The sequence below is a fragment of the Ochlerotatus camptorhynchus genome, unplaced genomic scaffold (assembly GCF_037179485.1).
Source record: "Ochlerotatus camptorhynchus isolate MF236.1 unplaced genomic scaffold, CSIRO-AGI_Acam_v1.1 ptg000305l, whole genome shotgun sequence".
Taxonomy (NCBI): Eukaryota; Metazoa; Arthropoda; class Insecta; order Diptera; family Culicidae; genus Ochlerotatus; species Ochlerotatus camptorhynchus.
In genome coordinates, this window is record NW_027040793.1 from 1055548 (window position 1) to 1076893 (window position 21346).

Here is a 21346-nt window from a genome sequence, read left to right on the forward strand (position 1 = left end):
GGGAAAGTCTTACAAGTTTCAGGAAAATCCTGTGAACTACTGTGATGACCTACGACGAAATTCAGAGAAGTTCTAAAAATTTCAAAGAAGTTTTACGAACTCCAGGGAAGTCCTTTAATCTTTGGAGAATAGCTACGAATTTTTTCAGAATTTTCTACAGATTTAATGTAACTTCTACGACATTTAGGCATTGCTTAAAACTTAAGGATAATCCTATGACACTTATGGATTTTTTCCGAGCTTCAGAGAAGTCTTCAATACTCTTGGGAAGTCCTCTGAACTTAACATAGTTCTCCAAGCTCAAAAAAGTTCGTAGAACTTCCGAAAAGTCGATTGAACTACAGGTAGTCCTACGAAATTCATGGGAGCTCTCCAAAGTTCAGGGAATTCCCAAGAAATTAAGGAAAGACCTACAAACTTTTCGAAAACCCTTCAATATTTAAAGCCTTATAAACTTCAGGGAAGCTCTTCTAAATTTAGGGTTCTCATATATTCAGTTAAGTCCTTCAAACTTTGAGGAAGTCCTTACGAACTTCCAGGTACTTCTACGAATTTAAAAAAACTCCGAACTTCAAGAAAGTCCTAAGACCTTAAAAAAAGTCCTTCGAACTTCGGGGAAGTCCCATGAAATTCAGGCAATGCAAACTTCAATAAACCCTTCAGGAAAGACCTTAATGCTTCAGGGAAGTTCTACGAACTTTAGGGAGTTTCTATGAACTTCAGCAGTCAGTCTTTTTAATAATGAGAGTTATTAAACCAGCGTTGTTTATGAAATGTTGTAATCAAAATTCCGTTAAATAAGACCCTTAATCGTTGCCAATTTGCGGAAAATTAATTTAAACTGGAAAACCGTTAAATTGTTAGAAGCAAAGGTTTGTTTAAAGAGTCCTCATTCATATCACACTTCGCAAATTCACCTTGAGATAAACTAGCCCGTTGGCTAAAAATCTCAATAATAAAGTTAAAAAAATCGAAGTTTTAAAAACAGAAATCTCAGGATTTAGGGGCTTATAGATCTCTAAATTTCAGACATTAGATAAGGCTCCGTCCGTCGTATCTCAGCTTTGCTTCGTCATACACCCCTTAAATCGCTCATTTTACGGGTTATCGCAAATGTTTCAGTGTCAATCGTAATTAATCTTGTAAGCAAAGATGTTTTTGCAAAAACATGAGTGAAAACGCATAGTTTTAGCACATAGAACGGAAATAGGCGCCATGATACGACGTCTGCATTACATTAAATAAAGATCTGTGCCGGAGATAAAATGAAAAATTATAAGGATGAACATAAAATCAGTCTTCTTCATGGAGTCTAACATGAAAATAACTTTTATTATGCTTTAATTTTGCAGCTAATGATGGCAAGAAATAGATAATCTTCTAGTTCACCACGTGGTTTTCCGTTTCTAAAATCGCCTGTTTGTCATCCAACAAGTTGTTTTAGGGGTTTTTCGCAGCTGCAATTTCAATCAACTTTGAATGCTGTCTGTCTGTCAAGAGAAGCAAATCAAAGAAAATGATTAGCATATCAATTATTTTGTTAAACATTTACAACTGTCTACTGTAGGATGACAGAATTCCCCAATAAGCTTATCTTGGTTGCCGAGCACTTGGTGGTGAAAATCTCGACAATTGGTTTCAATCAGCAATTGGTTTCATTCCATAGCAAAACGATATAGTGGTTCTAAGATTTTCATAAAAATTGGTAGTTTTGGGTCCAGGGATATTTTTTTTTCCTTTGTTTTGTTTTTTCCGTCGATCTTGTTTTCCGTGCTGAGCACCAATGCTACCGACGTGCCAGGAAGGCAGCTCCCACAACTGGACCCTACCTATCGACCCATCAAGTCATGAACCGGGGACCAACGGCTTTACTTCCCATCCGAAGGAAGGCGTGATCAGAGATGTTATGCCTCAGAACATCCCGGCGGCGCCGATTGGGATTGAACCCAGGCCTGTTGAGGTGAGAGGTAATCACGCTTACCACTACACCACCGGCGCCGTTGGGTCCAGGGATGTAAACCGTTGACGTTTTTTACTACACCCGCTTTGTTGTCGTGCGCGACAGTCTGTTTGTATTCGTACTCTCATGCTCTACCGTCGTCTCTCTTAGGCTCTGAACCATTTGGTGGATTATTTTAACTTTTGGTTAAAATTTGACAGATGAAAAGTTATCGATTAACCCTGCTATCCGAGCGTGGTTACTTCTGACAGACAAGAAGTTAAATTTTTACGACCGTGGCTCGAAAACCGGTCGATCGACAGCACGGGGATTTTCGAACATAAGAAATAACTTTCGAAATGTCACTTTTAACCACGAGTTAAATTTAACTCGGTAAATGGTTCACAGCCTTAAACAACACAAACGATAGAACAACATTCGAGCAAAAAGAAAATTTTCAAATAATATGACATGTGGGATTTCGTTCTAATTCCTCAATTTGGTGTAAATTAAACCATTTCTGTTCAGAAATATTATTACTAGGACATTGTTGCTTGCTATTTTCAGAATTCACACAAGCACAACATCAGCAGCTCTTGTTATGAGAAAAACTAAAATACATACATCCGTGACGGTCTTTGACAACAGTGTCGTATGACAGAGCCTATCATATGACATTTTAGTTTGGTACTGTAATTTGATGGCTTGTTTTGCAACTGTCGCAAGCAAAGGCAGTCAAATATCACAGATTTGTGTTTCCAATGTACTTTATAAATCGTTCTGCCGATGCTAAAACAAAAAATTCTGAGATTCATGGCATGATCTCTGAACTAAAATATTTGCCGATTCCGAATTCCTGGGAAGAGCCATAAGCTGTTTCCCGTTTCCCGGAAAACCAAAAATGGCCTGGAAATGGAAACACTTATCTAAACGATCAACTTCCCCTGATTTACGGTACATGCTTCCAATTAAATATAGTAACAACTTTGTTTAATTATAAAATCGATAATTTCTAAAGATTGCTCAATATTAGTGAATACTCAATACTTTTAAGGTTATATGCAAATTTTGAGTAGGATTATCAATGTTCAAATGAAACATTTGAAACAACATAAATAAATCTTTATTTCTGATGAATCTCATTGTTATTTAAAAACCTAAGGAGCTCAAATACATTATATAGGGGAAATGGATGACATGTCGGCCTAAATGCCCTTAATATGGGCCCATTCAGCAATCGACTCAATTTTCAATAGCGACCAAAATATCCATTAGTACCGACCGAATGATGCGTTCATCTAGATAAAATTGATAAATAGCAGATTTTTAGCGATGGGCCCAATCTAAGATCCATAGGCCAACATTAGAGTCATTTCCACTACAACAGTGAAATTACTAACCCACATTTGCTGCAGCGGCGCATATAGGAGGCATCAATCAAGGGTGGGATGTGGATCGTCGCCTACCTTGCATATCTGGTTCCAAACGTAAACAAGCTACAAGAAACCTACATGGTCTGTTTACGTTTAGAATCAATTCCATACAAGAATGATCATTAGGCTGATTTGACAGTACGTCCTCTCCCCAGGCAGCATTTTAATGAAGTCGTGATAGTGTCAGGGATTTGTCAGCCATCATGGTCAGTCCATTTGTAGACTCTGTCCAGTCCAATATGCATCATACTTTTGTACATAGCTTCTTTAACTCATTTATGTAGGTAAACTTTTGACTAACCAGAATAGCTGGATCATTTAAAAATATTATTCAATTCATACACCATAGTCCGCCATTACTTCCTCTGGTAGATCCAGCCTCGAATGCGAAGCATGCGCAGCACAATGCACAGCTTACGAACTTTTTGCTAGAATCTATAGAACAAGCCAAATACTTAGCTGGGCTACCTAGATTTCTCGGATTGAACCCTTTTTTGCTCGAGAAGTAACCAATTTCGTGTTTTTTACTGTTCTATTCTTCAAGTTCTATTACTTCCAGTTTGCCCTTTTCCTGCACAGACAACTAGCTCAAATAAAATATTATTTCCACGATTTAGATTGCTGTTTCCTTTTCACGTTGTTTTTTCCCTCTTCTTCCTCGTTCGCTGTTTCTGTATCTACCTTTAGTGGCTCTTTTAATATTAGTTTCCGCCCCTCCCCCATCTATTTCAACCTCCTTTGTACAAAAACCGATCCGTTTGCCCGTTTGCTGCAACTTAGAATTTGAAGTCTTGCGCCTTCTTCTTCTTTCCTCTATTTTCTTTTTTCTTAATACCCAAATTGCTAAATCGACACTTTGTTCTTGCAAAGTACTCACCGTGGCAACATGTGTTTTCTAATTGATGTTTCGTTTTTTTTTTCTCGTACCCCCGGCCATGTGTTGGGGCGCGTGTGTGTATGTATGTGAATTTGGATCCACGCTGCTATCAAATGGAATATGCGGGGAACGCAGAGCGTGTCAACCCGGCTCGATTTACACCTGGACAAGGACAGCATTTTCTACAAGCTCGGAGCGTACGGACTGATTTCCTTTTCCGATTACATTTTCCTGCTGACGGTGCTATCAAGTGAGTATTTACATTTTTGGGGCAGATATTTCGTGCATTTCCGGTACCTGTTATTCACAGTTTGAGCATTTTTTGCAAAGTTATATTAGTGCTGCTCTACTTAGTGGCTTCTAGAGATATCTGAAATCATTTGCCATAACTAAATAAGACCATACCACACAGTCGCATTCGGGTTATTAGAGATTATTATTTCTTACTTGTACAAAAATAGTCCAAGTCGGCAAATAGTCGATTTTAAAAGCCATTGATTTTCATAATCTTGAATCCAAACTTCGTAATAATTCATCTTCGATTCGATTCTCGGCTCCGTTTCCCAGTCAGGGTTTCAAATATTTTAGAAACGCAACTTCTAGGTAGGCTTTCTAAGCTCTATTGCAGATTCAGCAACCCATTTCAGAATGTCTTGAGAGTCACGCCCTATCCGAGGTTACTTTCACTCACAATAAGCCCAGCGTGATATGCATCACCGTTATCCAAGTGATATTAGTATTACATACACACTTCCGGGTTCGAACATATTATTTTCAAACCTGGCACGTATTTAGTTTAACTTTGATATTTAATTATTGCGTTGTAAAGTTGAACAGAATAATTGGACAGGTATTGTTCCGCTCATCCACCGAAGTTGATTGCTTCTTTTGGAATCCCTTGCAATTTTTTTCTCTAACGCTTCGCATTTCTCGAGTTAGAATCACTGCTAGTCTACCGAAAGTCACCCGTGTTACATGACATTTTGACGTCAGTCGATTATCTTTGTATGATGATCATGAGTTCCTAGTTGCGTCTTATAAAACTGCAATACCAGTGCGGAAAATAGACAGTGTCCATCTCAGGGTAATTTCTTAACGAGCATCTACAGTGCTCCATTTTGCTGCTCTCCTTTCATTTTAACTTTGTTGACTCCATGATATCGGAAAAGATGTAGATATGTACATTATAAGCAATTCTAAGATATAACCACAACGGGATGGCCGTCCAGAAAGGTTCAACGGATGTGAAATGAGGGAACATTTAAACTTAACACTATTTAAAGTATTTCAATGCAACATTCAGTTTTTTGACTAACAATTATCACACTTTTTTATATGTTATCTTAACTAATTTCTGGAAGCATTTACTTGTGTTTTCTACAAATAGTATCAATGTACCGTCATATCGTATCTTCAAGTGATCTTCGCAAGCGCCACATTTCACGCCACCGACTGTTTGGAACTACATGTGGTGAAATATGAAACGCACCTTTTAACGTGAATTGAACATAACAATGACCAGTGTCATCACTAACTCACACATGAAATCTGCCTCGACCAACGCACCCAAACCCTCACTGAATCAAAGGGCTTACCAATCAGGCTAAGGCCTTGTTGTCCTCTGCTGTCCGAAGAAGTCGTCTCCACTCTACTCCATCCATGGTCACAGTTCGCCAGCCTCGTAATCTGCGAAGGGTCCGCAGGTCGCCTTCTACTTGGTCGATTCACCTTTCCCGCTGCGCGCCTCTTCTTCTTGTTCCTGTAGGGTCGCTTTCTAGAACCATTTTCACTGGGTCGTCGTGCAGCATTCTTACGACGTGCCCACCCCACCGTAGTCGCCCAATTTTTGCAATGTGGACGATGGATGGTTCTCCCAGCAGCTGGTGCAATTCGTGGTTCATTCGCCTCCTCCACGTTCCGTCATCCATCTGTACTCCACCGTAGATGGTACGCAACACCTTCCGTTCGAAAACACCAAGGGCGCGTTGGTCCTCCACGAGCGTAGTCCAGGTCTCGTGGCCGTAAAGGACCACCGGTCTAATCAGCGTCTTGTAGACAGTCAACTTCGTGCGGCGGCGAATTTTATTCGACCGGAGCGTCCTCCGGAGTCCAAAGTAGGCACGATTCCCTGCCATAATGCGTCTTTGAATTTCTCTGCTGGTATCATTTTCGGCAGTCACCAGTGAGCCCAAATACACGAACTCATCGACCACCTCGATTTCGTCACCGTCAATCTGAACTCGGGGTGGGAGGCTAACAGTGTCTTCCCTAGAACCTCTTCCTTTCATGTATTTTGTCTTTGATGCGTTGATAGCAAGTCCAATCCGTCTAGCTTCAACCTGATGTACGCTTCCACCATCATCTCAAAGTTCCGTGTCATAATGTCAATGTCATCGGCGAAGCCAAGGAGCTGGATGAACTTCCTGAATATCGCGCCACTCGTGTCTATCCCAGCTCTTCTGATCACATCTTCTAACGCGATGTTGAACAGCAGACACGAAAGTCCATCACCTTGCCGTAACCCCCTTCGAGATTCAAAGGGACTCGAGAGTGTCCCCGATACTCGAACAACGCACATCACATCTGCCATAGCTGATCTCGATCGATTGTGTCGTATGCGGATTTGAAATCGATGAACAAATGATGTGTGGGCACGTTGTATTCGCGGCATTTCTGCAGAACCTGCCGAATCGCGAAAATTTGGTCCGTGGTAGCGCGGGCACCCATGAATCCCTCCTGGTATTGCCCCACAAACTCTCTTGCAAATGGTGACCTTGCTCAGCAGTGTGATCGCGCGGTAGTTGCAGCAATCCAACTTGTCGCCCTTTTTGTAGATTTGGCATACGACACCTTCCATCCACTACTCCGGTAATATCTCCTCCTCCCAAATCCTGGCAATTACCCAGTGCAGCGCTCTAACCAGTGCTTCACCATCGTATTTTAATAGCTCACTTGGTAGTTGACCAGTTGCTTTGTTGTTCTTCAGCCGACCAATCTCCTCCTCAACTTCTTGAAGATCAGGGGCCGGTAGCCTGTCGTCTTCTGCGCGTGCTCCAAGGTCTCTTGCCGTGCCACTTTCGTTTTCGGCTGCATCACCGTTTAGGTGCTCGTCATCGTCATTGTACTGCTTCCACCCCTCAATCACCTCACACTCGTTCGTGAGAAGGTTACCGTCCAAGTCCTTGCAAATATCGGCTTGCGGCACGTAGCCTTTGCGCGAACTATTTAGCTTCTCATAGAACTTCCGTGTGTCGTTTACGCGGTACAGATTATCCATCGTCTCGCGATCTTGGTCTTACTGCTGACGCTTCTTCCTTCGGAAAACCGAGTTTTGTCTGTATCGCTCCACATTCAATCTCGTGCGGTGTTGCAGCATTCTTGCCCGTGCTGCATTCTTCTCCTCTGCTAACAGTTTGCAATCGCCGTCAAACCAGTCATTTCTTCGGTCCAGGATTGCAGTACCTAGTTCCGCTGCAGCGGTACTACATATGGCTGAGCGGATGTCCCTCCAGCCATCTTCAAGAGAAGCTGTGCAAAGCTGCTCTTCCGTGGGTAGTGCAACTTCCAGCTGCTGCGCGTAGTTCTGGGTAACTCCGGCGTCCCGTAGTTGGTCAATGTTAAGTCGCGGCGTTCGACTTCGACGTGTGTTATGCACCATTCAGAGTTTTGAGCGCATGCATACTGCAACTAGGACGTGGTCCGAATCTATGTTCGCACTGCGGTACGTGCGGACGTTGATAATGTCGGAGAAGAATTTCCCGTCGATTAGAACGTGATCGATTTGGTTTTCTGTGTGTTGGTCAGGTGATCTCCAGGTGGCTTTGTGGATATCCTTGCAAAGTTCACGCAACGTTGGCCGTTGTCGTTCGATACGGCATGCAGGCTGTTTGGCCCGATTGCCGGTCTATACATTGCCTCCCGTCCTACCTGAGCGTTCATGTCGCCGATGACGATTTTGACGTCCCGTTGCGAACAGCCGTCGTACACCTGCTCCAGCTGCGCATAGAACACTTCTTTCTCGTCGTCGGGTCTCCCTTCGTGTGGGCAGTGCACGTTGATGATACTGTAGTTGCAGAAACGGCCCTTAATCCTCAACTTGCACATTCTCGCGTTGATCGGCTGCCAACCAATCACGCGTTGGCGCATCTTACCCAGCACTACAAAGCCGGTTCCCAGCTCGTTGGTGGTGCCACAGCTCTGGTAGAAAGTAGCCGCTCGATGCCCGCTTCTCCATACCTTTTGTCCCGTCCAGCAAAGTTCCTGCAGTGCTACGACTTCGAAGTTGCGTGGTTGAAGTTCGTCATAGATTAACCTATCGCAACCCGGGAAGCCGAGCGATTTGCAGTTCCATGTTCCGAGTTTCTAATCGTAGTCCTTATTTCGACGCGTAGGTCTGTGCCGATTGCTCCGATCCGTATTTCTTTCTTCAGTATTTGCAACTTTGTTTTTTTTCCAGGGCGGCTTGTTGGGCCTGCCCCAACCCCCTGTCTCGCCGGGGGACCATCGTGCACAGCTCTGTTTAGAGTCCCACGCTGGCACTAGGACGGTGATCAGCCGCTCCTAACATGGAGAACAGACGCCGTTTTGAGCCGCACCTCCATGATGAACAGACGCTCAGGTTTGGTGAAGCATTTCCTCTATCACAGTACTATGGTTACCGCGCCAGTGTTCGCGTCGCAGCTCTTCACTTTGCTATTGCCGGACTGGCAACATTGCCCAGGCTACGCCACCCAGCTGTGTCCATGTTTCAGCTGGTAGTCTTTTGTTATCATATGACTCGAGGAGGCGTGAAGTAGGAACTTGTGAGGACCAGGGCTAGGTATTCCGCTTCTTCCAGGTTGTCAACCCACCATTTTGTAGCCCAAAACATGTATATCTAGATGATATCAGGTTGTTACATTGCTCGGGTTGTTGGTTATTTTCAAGGTATTTCAGAATTTTGTCCAGGTGTTGCCTCACTGTACATTGGCCAGTATAAAAATTGCATACCCCTGAAAAGTTATCACGCCCAGCCACAACTTTAGCTTTAGCACGATTTTCGATTTTCGTCTTCAATAAAAGGGTAGACATTTCGGATAAAATGACCTCTGGAAAACTTTCTCACTTGAACTGGACTACTGCAAGATGTTTACCACTTGTTTTGTTTTAATGTTTATTGAATCAGTCTGTTTACTTGCTTTCCGCATTTTGCTCGCTGCCCCTCATCTTCTTTTTAAACTCACAGGCTGTTACATGTTTTGTTTTCGATTCGACGCTTCATTCTTCACATTTCCCTTTCTCTTGTTCTTGTTTGCTTCAACTTTCATTTGGTATAGTATGTATGTATGTATCGTGATTAGTTTATCTTAGTGTTCCTACTCTTCTTCTTGCTGGTTTATGTTGTTAAATATATGTTATATGTTGTTTTCGTTATCAGAGGTGGTTATAATATTGGGTTGTGAGAAGGTTTTGTGAAACTAATGCCGGGTTGTGATTTTCGGGGATTTGTGTGTTCTCGTGTGAAACTTAGTTCGTATTTGCTTTGTTTGTTTGACCTAATTTTGTTTAGTTTGTAAATACAAGGTACATAGTTGACAACGACATTTAACAGTACAATTGATTTTGTTTTAACTTTCCGTCCTTCCATTGTATAAGCTTTCTCTTCTAATCAGATGTTCTTCATTTTCGGTGTTTTGTTGTAGGTGTACGGGGAGTGTGAGTAGGTTCGAAACGAATATTTCTTTCTTTTGTTGTAAAATTTTCGTCCGCTATTCGATTTCTCGCGAAATGAAAAGTGTTGTAGTACGTTGGGTCGAAAATTTAGAATTGGTTGTTCGATCGTTATAGATTTTTTTTTGTTTTTAAAAGATTCAAATATCAATATAAAAATAGATGTTTTTCGAAACAGTTTTTGTTTTGTTTTCTTCGTCCTAAACATTCACATAGAATATGGTGAGACTAATTTCCGTGTATAACTAACTCGAGCAGGTCGTTTTCCTTTTAAGTACATATATTTTTTACAACAACTTGATTTGTGATGTTTAATTTTCTTGGTGCTGTGGCCATCGGTACGACATTAAATAGAATTAATTTTGGGGGTCCGCTGGAATTACAGATTTACGGGGGAGTTTGTCATTCAGATTTGTGGTTATTCAGTTCGAATCCGGACAAATCACACACTTTATGAAAAGCCTGAACGAAACGGCTGGTGAAGACGATACAATTTTATAATTACTTTTTGGCACTTTATCCACATCAGATCGATCTCTGCAGTAGTAGCAGTGGAAATGGAAATAAGCATGATGTGAATGCGATATCACAAGAAGCCTGCACTGACGGTCAGACACAAAATAGAGATTGGTGCGTGCGGTGACGCATCTTTCTACCTAGATAGATGTTTAAATAAAAACACAGATGGTTTACGATACAATTGGATTCGCTTGCTCTCCGGGCTGCGGTACTGTGCGTGCGTTTGTGCCTCTTTTCGCATGCCATCATCCCAGTGGGAACTGCACTCTAATTACCTTCCCGCATATAAACTCGGGTTGGGCGGTTGGGCCTTTTGACTCGGATGCAAATTACTGGTGAGACTTATGTATATACGTAAAACATCGATCACATCAAATAAGTGGGTTGGCAATTTATACTGACACTTCTAGATGCTTCTTTACTGGGTGATTTTCCGTTCTTTGTTTTGCTAATCTTTTGTCGCTCGTTGGGAACTAGGTGGGATTAGTCCTTTTGTGTTTGTTTTTGTGTCGGTTTGTGTTTGTTTACTGTGTGCTTCCAAATATTTGTTTTAATTTTTCCACTGACATTTGCTGAAATATTTATATAATAATATTTCATTGTTGTTTGAATTAACATATAATAAGAAACTAACCTACTAAAATAACCGTTAACTTTTCTCGTTTGTTCTGATCCTTCAGCTTATCAAAAATATATGAATATATGTATATGCTACGCTAACGACACTTTGACAATAAACGAACATCGAACAGGGTTTGTTTATATGTTTTGTTTTGTTTTTCTTTAACTATTTTGCTTAGAGTTTACATTGCTATCCTAACCTTTAAGTCTCGTTTTTATGCTCGTGTGTATGTGTGTTCTGGGAATGTGCAACATATTTGTCATTCGCTATACTTTCCTGGAATTGGGCTGGGTATATTTGTAACGAAACACATACTTCTGCTTTCTCCACAACTATTCTATGTTTATCACTGTTATCCGTCGTCTATTGACTCCTGTACGTAGCTGTAGTACTTTGTGCTATTATAGCCGAACAGCTCGAAATCCAGCTGATAGATCTCGAGCACCTCAGTCAGTAGGCGCTCGTCAATCTGGGAGAAGTACCTGTTCGAAAGAGAAGGATCAGTACTAACGTTAGCAACTTTAATTAATCTCATGTCTCACCTCGGTGTAAGATTCCGGGTATTGCTCGCCGCTCGGTTGGTAATCGACCGGAGCCGACTGCGGGGCAATTTATTGAGCAGCAACGTCTCCAACCCCGCCTGCCTAATGATGTACTCACTGTCCCGTTGAAACGTCTCCACTTTGGCAATCAACGTGAAGTTGATACTGCACGGCGTACAGAACGAGTACACCGGACTCCAATGCTCGTCGAAACGGCCACCGCTCTTGTAGTGAGCGACCAAGAACTCCAAGAACTCACGGAACGTTGGTCCCTTCGGGTATTTGTGCTGTACAGAGTTTAATGAATTCGTTATAGAAAATTCATAGCAAAGAGAACCTCACAAAATCTCACCAATGCCGGTTTGCTGCCTTCCTTGAGTTTCTTGCGGAACCGCTTAACGATCTGCTCGCCCAGAAGTTTGTAGTACTTGTTTCGGCAACCCTCCAGCTTGTTCCGGTACGCGGACACCAATCGCTCGAACGGCTCTCGCACTATCAGGAACGAAATCGTATTCGAAAGGTAATCGTTCAGCTCCCCGGTTGATGGTCGTGGGAAGCGTTTCCTCGCCAAATCGATGGGTGAGGATCTCGTTCGCTGGAGAAACCGGATATCGTAACCACCTGTTTCCGGAAGATCGGTTTCATTACAACACTTTCAGTTCGCTCACGCTCAAACTCATTCAACCTACCAAGGATGTTGAAGTAGTACATCCACGTACTGCTGGCGGCCTTGAAGATGTTACACCAAGCCAACCCGTGGCCGGGTGATATGAAAAACTCCCACGCATTCGGTGGGTACTTTCCGATGATCCGATGATCGGCGCAAACATTCCACAGCACCGAACGACGCTCGTTGAAGTCTGCCTCGGCAGCGGCATTCAGTTCTTCCGAGTACTCGTACACCGGGTTCAGCGTCGAGTGGTTCGCTGCACTAGTATCCTTGGAGAACTCGAGCTGTCCCGTCGCCGACAGGTGCTGCTGGTGATGATGTTTGTGGTGGAGGGCACCCTTTCCAGGACGTGCCTGTCGTCCTTCGGTGAATGATTTGTGCTAATTGTTGGGGGGAAGAGAGAGAATGCGTTTCGGGTTTAGATTCTGCTTATTTGGGTTGAATGCTCCTTCACATAAGTAACTAACAGAATAAAATTTTAGAATTTTGGAAATTGGTATTCCTAGAAGACATGTACAAGTCATGACCGTACGTTTATTTTAATTGATCCAAAATCGCAATTAAGCCCCTTAACCCCGTAAGTCCATCATATAAAAATGCGTAGTTAGAAACAAATTCAACCTTTTGGGACTCAAATAAATTCTAAGTCTTAAGCCTTTTTTCAAAAATCAACATTCTGGTTTTAAATATATAGGGTAGAGAACTACTTAAGCCTAATCGCCCATTTTGGGCCTATCGAGCAGACAACTTCAAATAAATCCATGATTTCAGAGTTAACAAGTCAATTATGCGTTTGGTACGATACTTTAGTTAATAAGCTACCGAACGAAGTCAATGAGAACGCGTGATATAAAGGTTTGCACCCATTATTCCCATAAACAAAAGAAGCGCTCCGACCGAATCATTTTTTATCTTCATCCGATAGGCCGAAGTGAATTCATTGGCGTTTCAATCGCGTTGCAATGCGTTAGGCCGAGTTTAGAATCCGTAGGCCGAGTTTGGCGTCAAGAAGCAGTGTTAGACTTTTGACAATATCTCAACGATTGGTTTCTCTTTATCAAATCTTACGGTATGTACGGAAAGGTAAATAAAATTGGAAGCCATCAGTAATAATAACATTCCATTTGGAGCTAAACTGCGCTAGATTAAGAAAGACTAAGTGCGGGCTGTGCTTAATAGGCCGGAAATGGGGTAGTTAACTCTATATAAAAAAATCAAAATACTAAATAGCAAAAAGCTTCAAAATTCCAGACGAAGATAAAAAATCAGGAGATTCTCTGATTTAATCTATTGTCTTGTACGATACATCGTACAATGAGGAGCACTTCCACAATGGGCAAATACTCACATTCTCGCTAAAATTAGGTTATTTTGGATCTTGTTGAATGTTCAAAATGGGGTCTTTGTAATTTTTCAAAAAATTGTAATATGGAAATGGCACTTCTTCAATATTTAAAAAAAAAATGTTTTTAGTAAATAAAAATTTAATTTTAATTAGTATTGAAAAGACAACGTTACTTTGGTGTATTAATGTTTTAATTGATGTCGCTATAATTCTATGGATACGCATGGTAGTCGAGTCGCATAGGAGTATTGAGCGAAACCCCAAAACTTGATAACTTAGAAAACATATAACTGCAAAACGAGAAAAAAAGCACATCGCTGATTTTTTTATATAAATTTTCAAGGAAATATATAGGTATAAAAATATTGCGGCCTCTATCTAAAAATCATGAAAACCATAAAAAAAAACAATTACAATCATAATCATTTTTTAAAAATGTTTGTATATTTTTTTTAAAATAATTTTTATTACCATTCACTAAATCATTTTTGAAAAAAACGATCTTTTTGATCACGCTAACATGGAAATGGTCACCCTAATGACAAAATAAATAAAAAATACTGGTGTAATAGTTTGCGATAAGGAAACTATTGCTATGGAATGGCACCCTATTAGGCAAGTGAACCAGGAAAACCAGGAAAAAGTAGGTAATTTGATTAAGGGGGTATTCCCAATCTTTTGCCTTTTTTCGGCCTGTTTTTCAATTAATTTTTTTTCAAGGAAAATGAATAGTAATGCGCCTAACTCTTTGGGATTATTGTTTATTGAACATTAAAGTTTACAAATAAATTTTTTTCGACACAAAAAAAGACATTATTGACGTCACAAAATGGCGGCAAACAGACCCCTGTTCGCCGCAAACGCCTGGACGGGCGAAGACTTTTCTCTGGAACGGCTTCATCTGAAACAGATTTCGTGATGAAATTAATAATCTGCATAAGATTCTCTGGAGCTTCTCCCGTTGGCAGCAAAAAATCTTGCAAATTAACAAAATGGCGGCCATATGAAAAAACAGGCGATTTTTAGCCCGCTTTTTTGCAGCTTTCAGGTGCTTCAAACAATGTTAAATGTTAATATTTTTGGCTGAAAGTGGGAGAAGCTCCAAAGAATTTAATAAGGAACAAAATGCGCAAAGATTCAAGTCAATATCTCTTATAGTTTCTGAGAAAAATCTTCGCCCGATAAAAAAAATGTGGTTTCGAGAAAAACGCGTTTAAAGTTTTGACTTTAGTTAAAACCATTTGGGGGTTCTTACCATTAGTCAGCTATGCCTGGACACCGAATTCGCTGATCGGAAAACGGCTTGGGGGGATGAAAGTATATAGTCTAAAGTACAAAAAAACGTGAAAAACAAAAATTTGATTTTTTGAAAAAAAAGATCGGGAATACCCCCTTAATCTTGTTTCGATGATTTAAAAAGCTTCTGAATTTCACATAGGTGACATTTACAGAAGTTTTAATAAGACGTATGCCAACGTTTATTTTTATAACCAGGTTAAAACTAATAATTTCGTTCAAGCCAAAACTTCCACACAACGAAACATTTACTGCAAGATGAACATAATTTACCCAAAGAGTTTAGAAGATGTATGCCGTATTTAGCTCTATTTTTATTTTTATTTTTCTCTCGAACCAATTGGATATATTATGAATCGGTGAAGATTCTCGTTGATCGCAGAATCGAGTAAAAATTGACAGCTGAGCATACCGTGGCTGATTGCTGAGTCGTTTTTTTTATAATATCTTTTATTTATAAAGGCTCAATTGCGTTGGCTTTGCGGCGCCGTAATTCAATGTATAATAGCTATATTGCTTATGAATAAAGTTAGTAGAACGGAGACCGAATACACGCGGCTTACTCGAGGTTAAGGATAACAATTTTTTGACAGGTTGGATGTAGACTTGGAATAAGGTACATTAGAAATAAAGAATTGTCATTTTAACCTCTGTCGCCGTCGCATTGGTGAATGAACGTGGGAGAAGCACTGCAGTGTGGACAAGTGCTCTGAATCTCGAAAGGTGAATGGACAATTGATGACAATTTAAACGAAACACAAAAAGGGGCTATGTTGGGAGAACGATGAGAGGACTGACACTTCAATAAAAAATAAATAAAAAAATAAAAAAATAAAAACAAAACTGCTAAAGACTCTTAAATTCTCAAATCGGTCCGTTTTAGAAAATTGTAAATCAACTTCATATATTCGAGATCGCGGCTAGCCAGAACGTCTCTAACGGGTGTAGCAGGTTGCTTTCCTCGGGCATTAAGGGATTCACGCAACTCAGATCTGGCAATTGAGTCGTTTTCAAGTACATTTATTTGTAACACTTGAGCGGTCGCTCAGTAGAGTGAATCAATCATTTTCTTTCTAGATTAAAGCTATTTAAGCTACGATAAAATTAATCCAAATCGGGAGACTCTAAGTTACAAACGATTTCTGCTGAATTTATGTCTAAATCGTTCAGTCTTTTCATGAGTTGATGGGTCGATAGGTAGGGGCCAGGTGTGGGAGCTGCCTCCCTGGCGTCGGTAGCATTGGTGCTCAGCACGGAAAACAAGATCGACGGAAAACAAATCAAAGAAAAAAAGTAAGAGTGCAAGTTGTAAAACCTTTTAATTCTACTTAAGTGCTTTTAGTGATCCGTAAATGCTTCCATTGTGACTTCAATTTATATGTATTTTAAAAGTTAAAAATTGGCCTAACGATGATACTTTAAAGAACTTTTAATCGTCTATACATACATCTGTTAAAATATATTTATACAGAATCCTCCAAATTTAAGGGGGTTCAATATATTGCAGGGGTTTGGTGAGCTTATCTCTCAGAGTACCAAGGGTGAATACTGCTTTTCACAGCACGATGGTCCCGTTGCCGAGAAGTAAGGTTGTTCACAGCATCGAAACGCAATTTGCAGCCTTGGTACTCTGCGAGTTAATAGACCAACGTTGTGTATAAAATATAGAAAAATAATCCGATTTTAAAATCTGTTTTGATTTAAATTTTGCTTAAATAAGATCCTGTTGTTAAACGAACTTCCAATTGACCTGATAGAAGCATACAGGTGTTTTCTTACAGAGTCCTTTTTCATTTCAAACTTAGTAATTTTAAGAACATAAAACTAAATATTCACTAATACTTTGTTTTGGCTTGTGGAATTGAAAAATTTTATGCAATAAAGCATGCTACAAAAAATAGCTTATCATTTATTATAAAAAATACAATTATTTTCTTAAAACACGATTTGTACGGGAAATTTTTGAATAATTGACTGGGAAATCAACCGGATGTAACGACTGGATGCATTCCTTCAAATAACAACTGAAGTGCGGTAAAAAATCGGTAGAACTGTTTCAAACACACAGTTGGTACTTGAGCGGGTCGGTTTTCATCTCTTTTTGCCAGTGGTGGCGGGGGGGGGGTCACCCCTCACCATCCCTCTCTAAAGGGGGAGTTTGGTAAAGAGAGATGAAAAAACCGATTTGTACCTTCCTTAAAAGTTGTCCTAGCTCGCTATTCTAATATCTATATACAATCTTCACACTGCCGTACTCTAACGGAACTATCAACTCTATGCTTTCAACTACTCCATCTATCGTATAAAAATTACCACTACAGTCTGTTATTTGAAATTAGCATCTTCAACTATGTAAATCGTTGACTTCTCGTAGAAGTAATACTAAAAACATATAGTCAAAGTATGAATTTTTTGTTCGGAATCGTTTTGAGCCCAATCCGGTTCACACGAAAGCAAACGAAACTGGATAAATAAAGCTTTAATTTGTAGCCAGTTTCATAAAAATCGGATAACAATGAACCGATAGAAATGGTTTCTGCACTTATTGGCCATCAAATGTCACTTCCGTTGGTTGTGGCGACATTTGTTGGAAATAACACATAAACTGCTTTCCGTTAGTTGATAACAGTGCAGTCAACAATCCTAGAAATCCCTTTCACAGACTACAAAATAGAGTACCTGACATTGCATGTCTGGTACCTCTATATATGCATTTAGATTCACATTCGCAGTCCCTTCTTTTTCGCATAACAAACGACAAACTGGCGCTAAAACGGTACACAGTAAAAATATTGTAAATTTTCATGTGGTACATTGATGTATTTTCTGCCCTTAGTTGAAATATATAGTTATAACACATTGATTGAAGTACTCTATTCTGAAGTCTGTGAGAGGGAAATCACAAATCGTGTGTCATTTATGTAGCGGAAAAGTTGGCTTCGGCAATACCTTAACCTATTATCGTCAGGGGGTAAACAACGTCCTTGAGAGTTCAATTTTGGCATGTGGATACATTGTGTTTCAGAGCAACTATTGGCCAAATTTGAGTGCTCTAGGACTTTGTTTACTCCCACCCCCCTTTGTTTACGATAATAGGTTAAGGTATTGCCGAAGACAACTTTTCCCCTACATGGCATGTTGAGAGAATGAGCTCATGAGAAAGATAATTGTGTGAGAGATAAAGTAACTCACTCTTTTGGTAGTATGGTTGAAAGTAAAGTTTATGGGAATTGACTGTTTTATTCATTTGACAGTAAATTAACAAGGAAATTTCAAAGTAAAAGTTCCAAAGAAGGTAGATATCTCTATGTACTTGGTCACTTGAATTCTTGAAAAACGCTTTTAATTATTGGAAATAATTGATTTTCTCTCTTCTCCTATACTGAATTTCAACGATTCCTACCAAGAAAACAGCGCCATCTATGGGAAATGTCTAGGATGGGATTCACAAAACACAACTAGTTACCTCTAAGTGTCAATGGGCACTGGAGGGTTAAGATCTTTCTAGCCTTAGTTTAGCCTCTGTCTTCAATTTTGGTGGGGATTTCAACCGAACAGCTGTATAATTTTGTTGTTGTTAATAGGTTCTATAATATGCTACTAACATTGACAATTTTTCGAGGTTTTAAAGCAAATCTAAGTCATGGCGTACAAAACCCTCATAAAACCAAAATTGTTACTTAACAAGGGTTCATGTATGAAAGGTATTTTAATGCTATTTGGGGTCTCTCTTTAGCTCTGTCGGAAAATGCAAGATCATGCTGGAGGCGGCTGGGTTCGATTCCCGGCCTGGTCTAGGATTTTTTTTTCTAGTTGGTACATTTCTCGGCTTTCCTGTGCATAGTGATTGTACTTGTCACACAGTAATACTAATGTAAAAATGGTAAAGGCTTAGAAAGCTCTCAATCAATAACTGTGGAAGTGCTAAAAGAACACTAAGTTGAGGCCTCAGTGGGGACGCAATAAACCCAAAGGGATGCTATTTACTTTCCAGTGTTCTTAAAGGGGTGACAAATACCAGAGTAATGGATGCGTAGTACAAGCTTTTCAGTTTTGAAAAATGTTACCACTCAGAAAAAGGTGTACAGCAATGGAGAAGCATAAATTACGGTAGATTAAATCAACTTCGCATATCAGCATATTTTTTTGATTCATCGCATGATTAATTCAATCACATTTAGTGAAGGATGAGGATACTTGTCCTGGAGGAGCAGAATTAATCAGATTTAATCTTATAGAAATAAATTCAGTTCGACAAGCATTAAGATTTGAACGGAATTGATTTGCACTATTTTACGATTGTGCTTATTAAACATCCTGCGATAAATTTTCTCTTATTTTGACTTTATCTGAAGAAATTATTGGTTGCTATACAACTTTTGGTCAAAAATCTAGAATGCATCAAAGTTGTTTCTGTGATACATGCAATCGAAATTCAATTGAGAATAATTGACAACCAGCATCGATCCATTATTTTAAGGATCATATACGAATGAAAGATTTCGATCTGCATAGTCAATTGACATAAACATGGATCAATAGGATGAGTAAAATTTGATGGCGAATTGTGGTGGTCCCCAACAGCTGTGCGATTTGAATTTGTGGCAGAAATTTACTGTTAGTATGGGAAGAAAATATTGATTTAAAGACAAAGAATTCACAAATAGCTCAATATCACCCAAATATGCAATTTTGTAGAACAACTATACTTAAATCATGATTCAGTTTAAACTGCAAATAATAAAAAAAAAATCATCTCTAATTCGATTTAACTCATCTGAGCATTAGATAAAACCAAAATCAACTTACCGCTTCATTCTTCCCGCCGCCAGACTTGATTCGGTTGGTGGAGAATGCCGTCATCGATTCCCGCAGCAGCAGCACAAAGTACAGCCCAAACACCACGAACAACAGCATCACCTTGAGGCAGAGGTAGAATCGCCTCCGGTTGAGCTTGATCGGCATCAGATTCATCTTACGTTTCTTCTGCTGGTGGCTCTGAAGCTGCTGTTGATACTTTGCCTGCTGACCGTGACAGTGACTGGTCATACTGAATTCTGCTGTTGGAAAAATGGCTCCCAATAAATCCGGTTCTGACAACACACATTTTATTCTGCTGTTGACGGTGCCGCACTCCAGCACCGCCTACCGGAGCGGCGTTCTCGTTCTCCTTTTTTGCGTACGATCCGATGGAGACGGATGGTGCCTTTGTTCCAGAGGGGGGGAAAGTCAAGTTTCCACACACTTTTCACATTCTCTTATCGCGCCATTCCGCTACAGATCGATGATTACGATGGCGACGGCTGGAATGCTGACTTTATAACTTTGCACAAAAGCACCGACACGACGTTGACTTCGGACGACGATTAATGATGATTCATTGAGAAAATCGATTATCACTTGTTACAGCCATTCTCCCGCTTGAATCGAATTCCGGTCCAGGAAATGGAACAAAATAAAGCAACTCTCGACGCTCTGACGGTGCGGTTTCCGTGCCAGAACCATTCACAAACTGTACGCTACTTTGCATAAACTACCCCCCAAATTCCTGTCAGCACTCACGAAAAATCACAATATTTCAGAAAACCCATTTCCATTTTGTCGGAACACGATTTCGCTTCTTGCTAGCAATTAACCAAGTGCTATCAGTGATTTTCCCGTTCTCCCACACCACCGACGAACGGGGAAAAACAGGATGTTTCTTTGTTTCACTACACTACTGCCGAGCTTCGTGCCAGGCTAGATGAGTCAACTTTTGACATTTGAACTTGCTCCCTTCAACACCATTCATGAACTGTACATCTTCAATTCCGAAAAAGGAAAAAAAAAAAATGACTCCTCGATGGTTTCTGCCGAACTGGTTCCCTCCTAACCCAAACTGTAGCTTGGAATGATGGAAAATAAGCGCATATAAACTGCTGCTGTTGCACTCACTACTCAGAACCCTCCAGGTTCTCCAGGTTTGTATCAGTGACGACGCTGATGGAGAAAAATCCTCGGGTTTAAAAATAGCTCACAAAAGGATGATGATAGAACCACAAAAAATAATAATAACACCAACATAGGCAGTGGGCTCGTAAGGAACAAGGAGATGTGCTTTCCTGCCTTGCCACACACCACACACCTACGACGAAGACGGCGTCCTTGATGGTGCTTTGCTTTGGGCTTGGTCTGTAGGACCACACACCGATTTGAAGGAAACTAAACTTGAAAAATTTTCCTGACGGGAAAAGCGTTGGGGTACACCTTGTTGAATGCAATCGTGAAAATGGAATAAAGTCCTTTTCTATCCTTGCTTTTCACTTGCCTTCCTCTGTGCATATATGTAGGATAACGTGCATGTGTATCAAACACGTTCAGCGTCGGAGAAAAACAGGCATGAGCTCAGCAGCGA

General features: G+C 40.4%; 2 protein-coding genes across 3 annotated transcripts in view; one reads left to right on the forward strand and one right to left on the reverse strand.

Moving 5' to 3' along the window:
* MICU1 (Mitochondrial calcium uptake 1) overlaps nt 1-21346 on the forward strand; it is a 49981-nt gene that overhangs the window by 11865 nt on the left and 16770 nt on the right. For both annotated transcript variants that reach the window (XM_065228980.1, XM_065228982.1), the window contains exon 6: nt 4385-4499. In XM_065228980.1, coding sequence (XP_065085052.1) covers nt 4385-4499 — 115 coding nt within the window. The remainder of the gene's footprint in view (nt 1-4384; nt 4500-21346) is intronic.
* On the reverse strand, nt 9343-21266 carry LOC135707223 (carbohydrate sulfotransferase 11). Its single transcript, XM_065228983.1, has 5 exons — nt 19762-21266; nt 12331-12691; nt 11994-12262; nt 11642-11928; nt 9343-11581 (listed from the first exon to the last, which is right to left on the reverse strand). The coding sequence occupies exons 1-5, from the start codon at nt 19999-20001 to the stop codon at nt 11452-11454; spliced, it is 1287 nt and encodes a 428-aa protein (XP_065085055.1). The 5' UTR covers nt 20002-21266; the 3' UTR covers nt 9343-11451.

Excerpts from the sequence above, each read along its gene's own strand:
- LOC135707223 (XM_065228983.1), bottom strand. The coding sequence starts at position 20,001 with ATGACCAGTCACTGTCACGGTCAGCAGGCAAAGTATCAACAGCAGCTT. Across the intron at positions 12,692-19,761 it reads GCGGCGGGAAGAATGAAGCG|CACAAATCATTCACCGAAGG; the intron begins GTAAGTTGATTT and ends CCCAACAATTAG. Across the intron at positions 11,582-11,641 it reads ACCCGGAATCTTACACCGAG|GTACTTCTCCCAGATTGACG; the intron begins GTGAGACATGAG and ends TCTTTCGAACAG.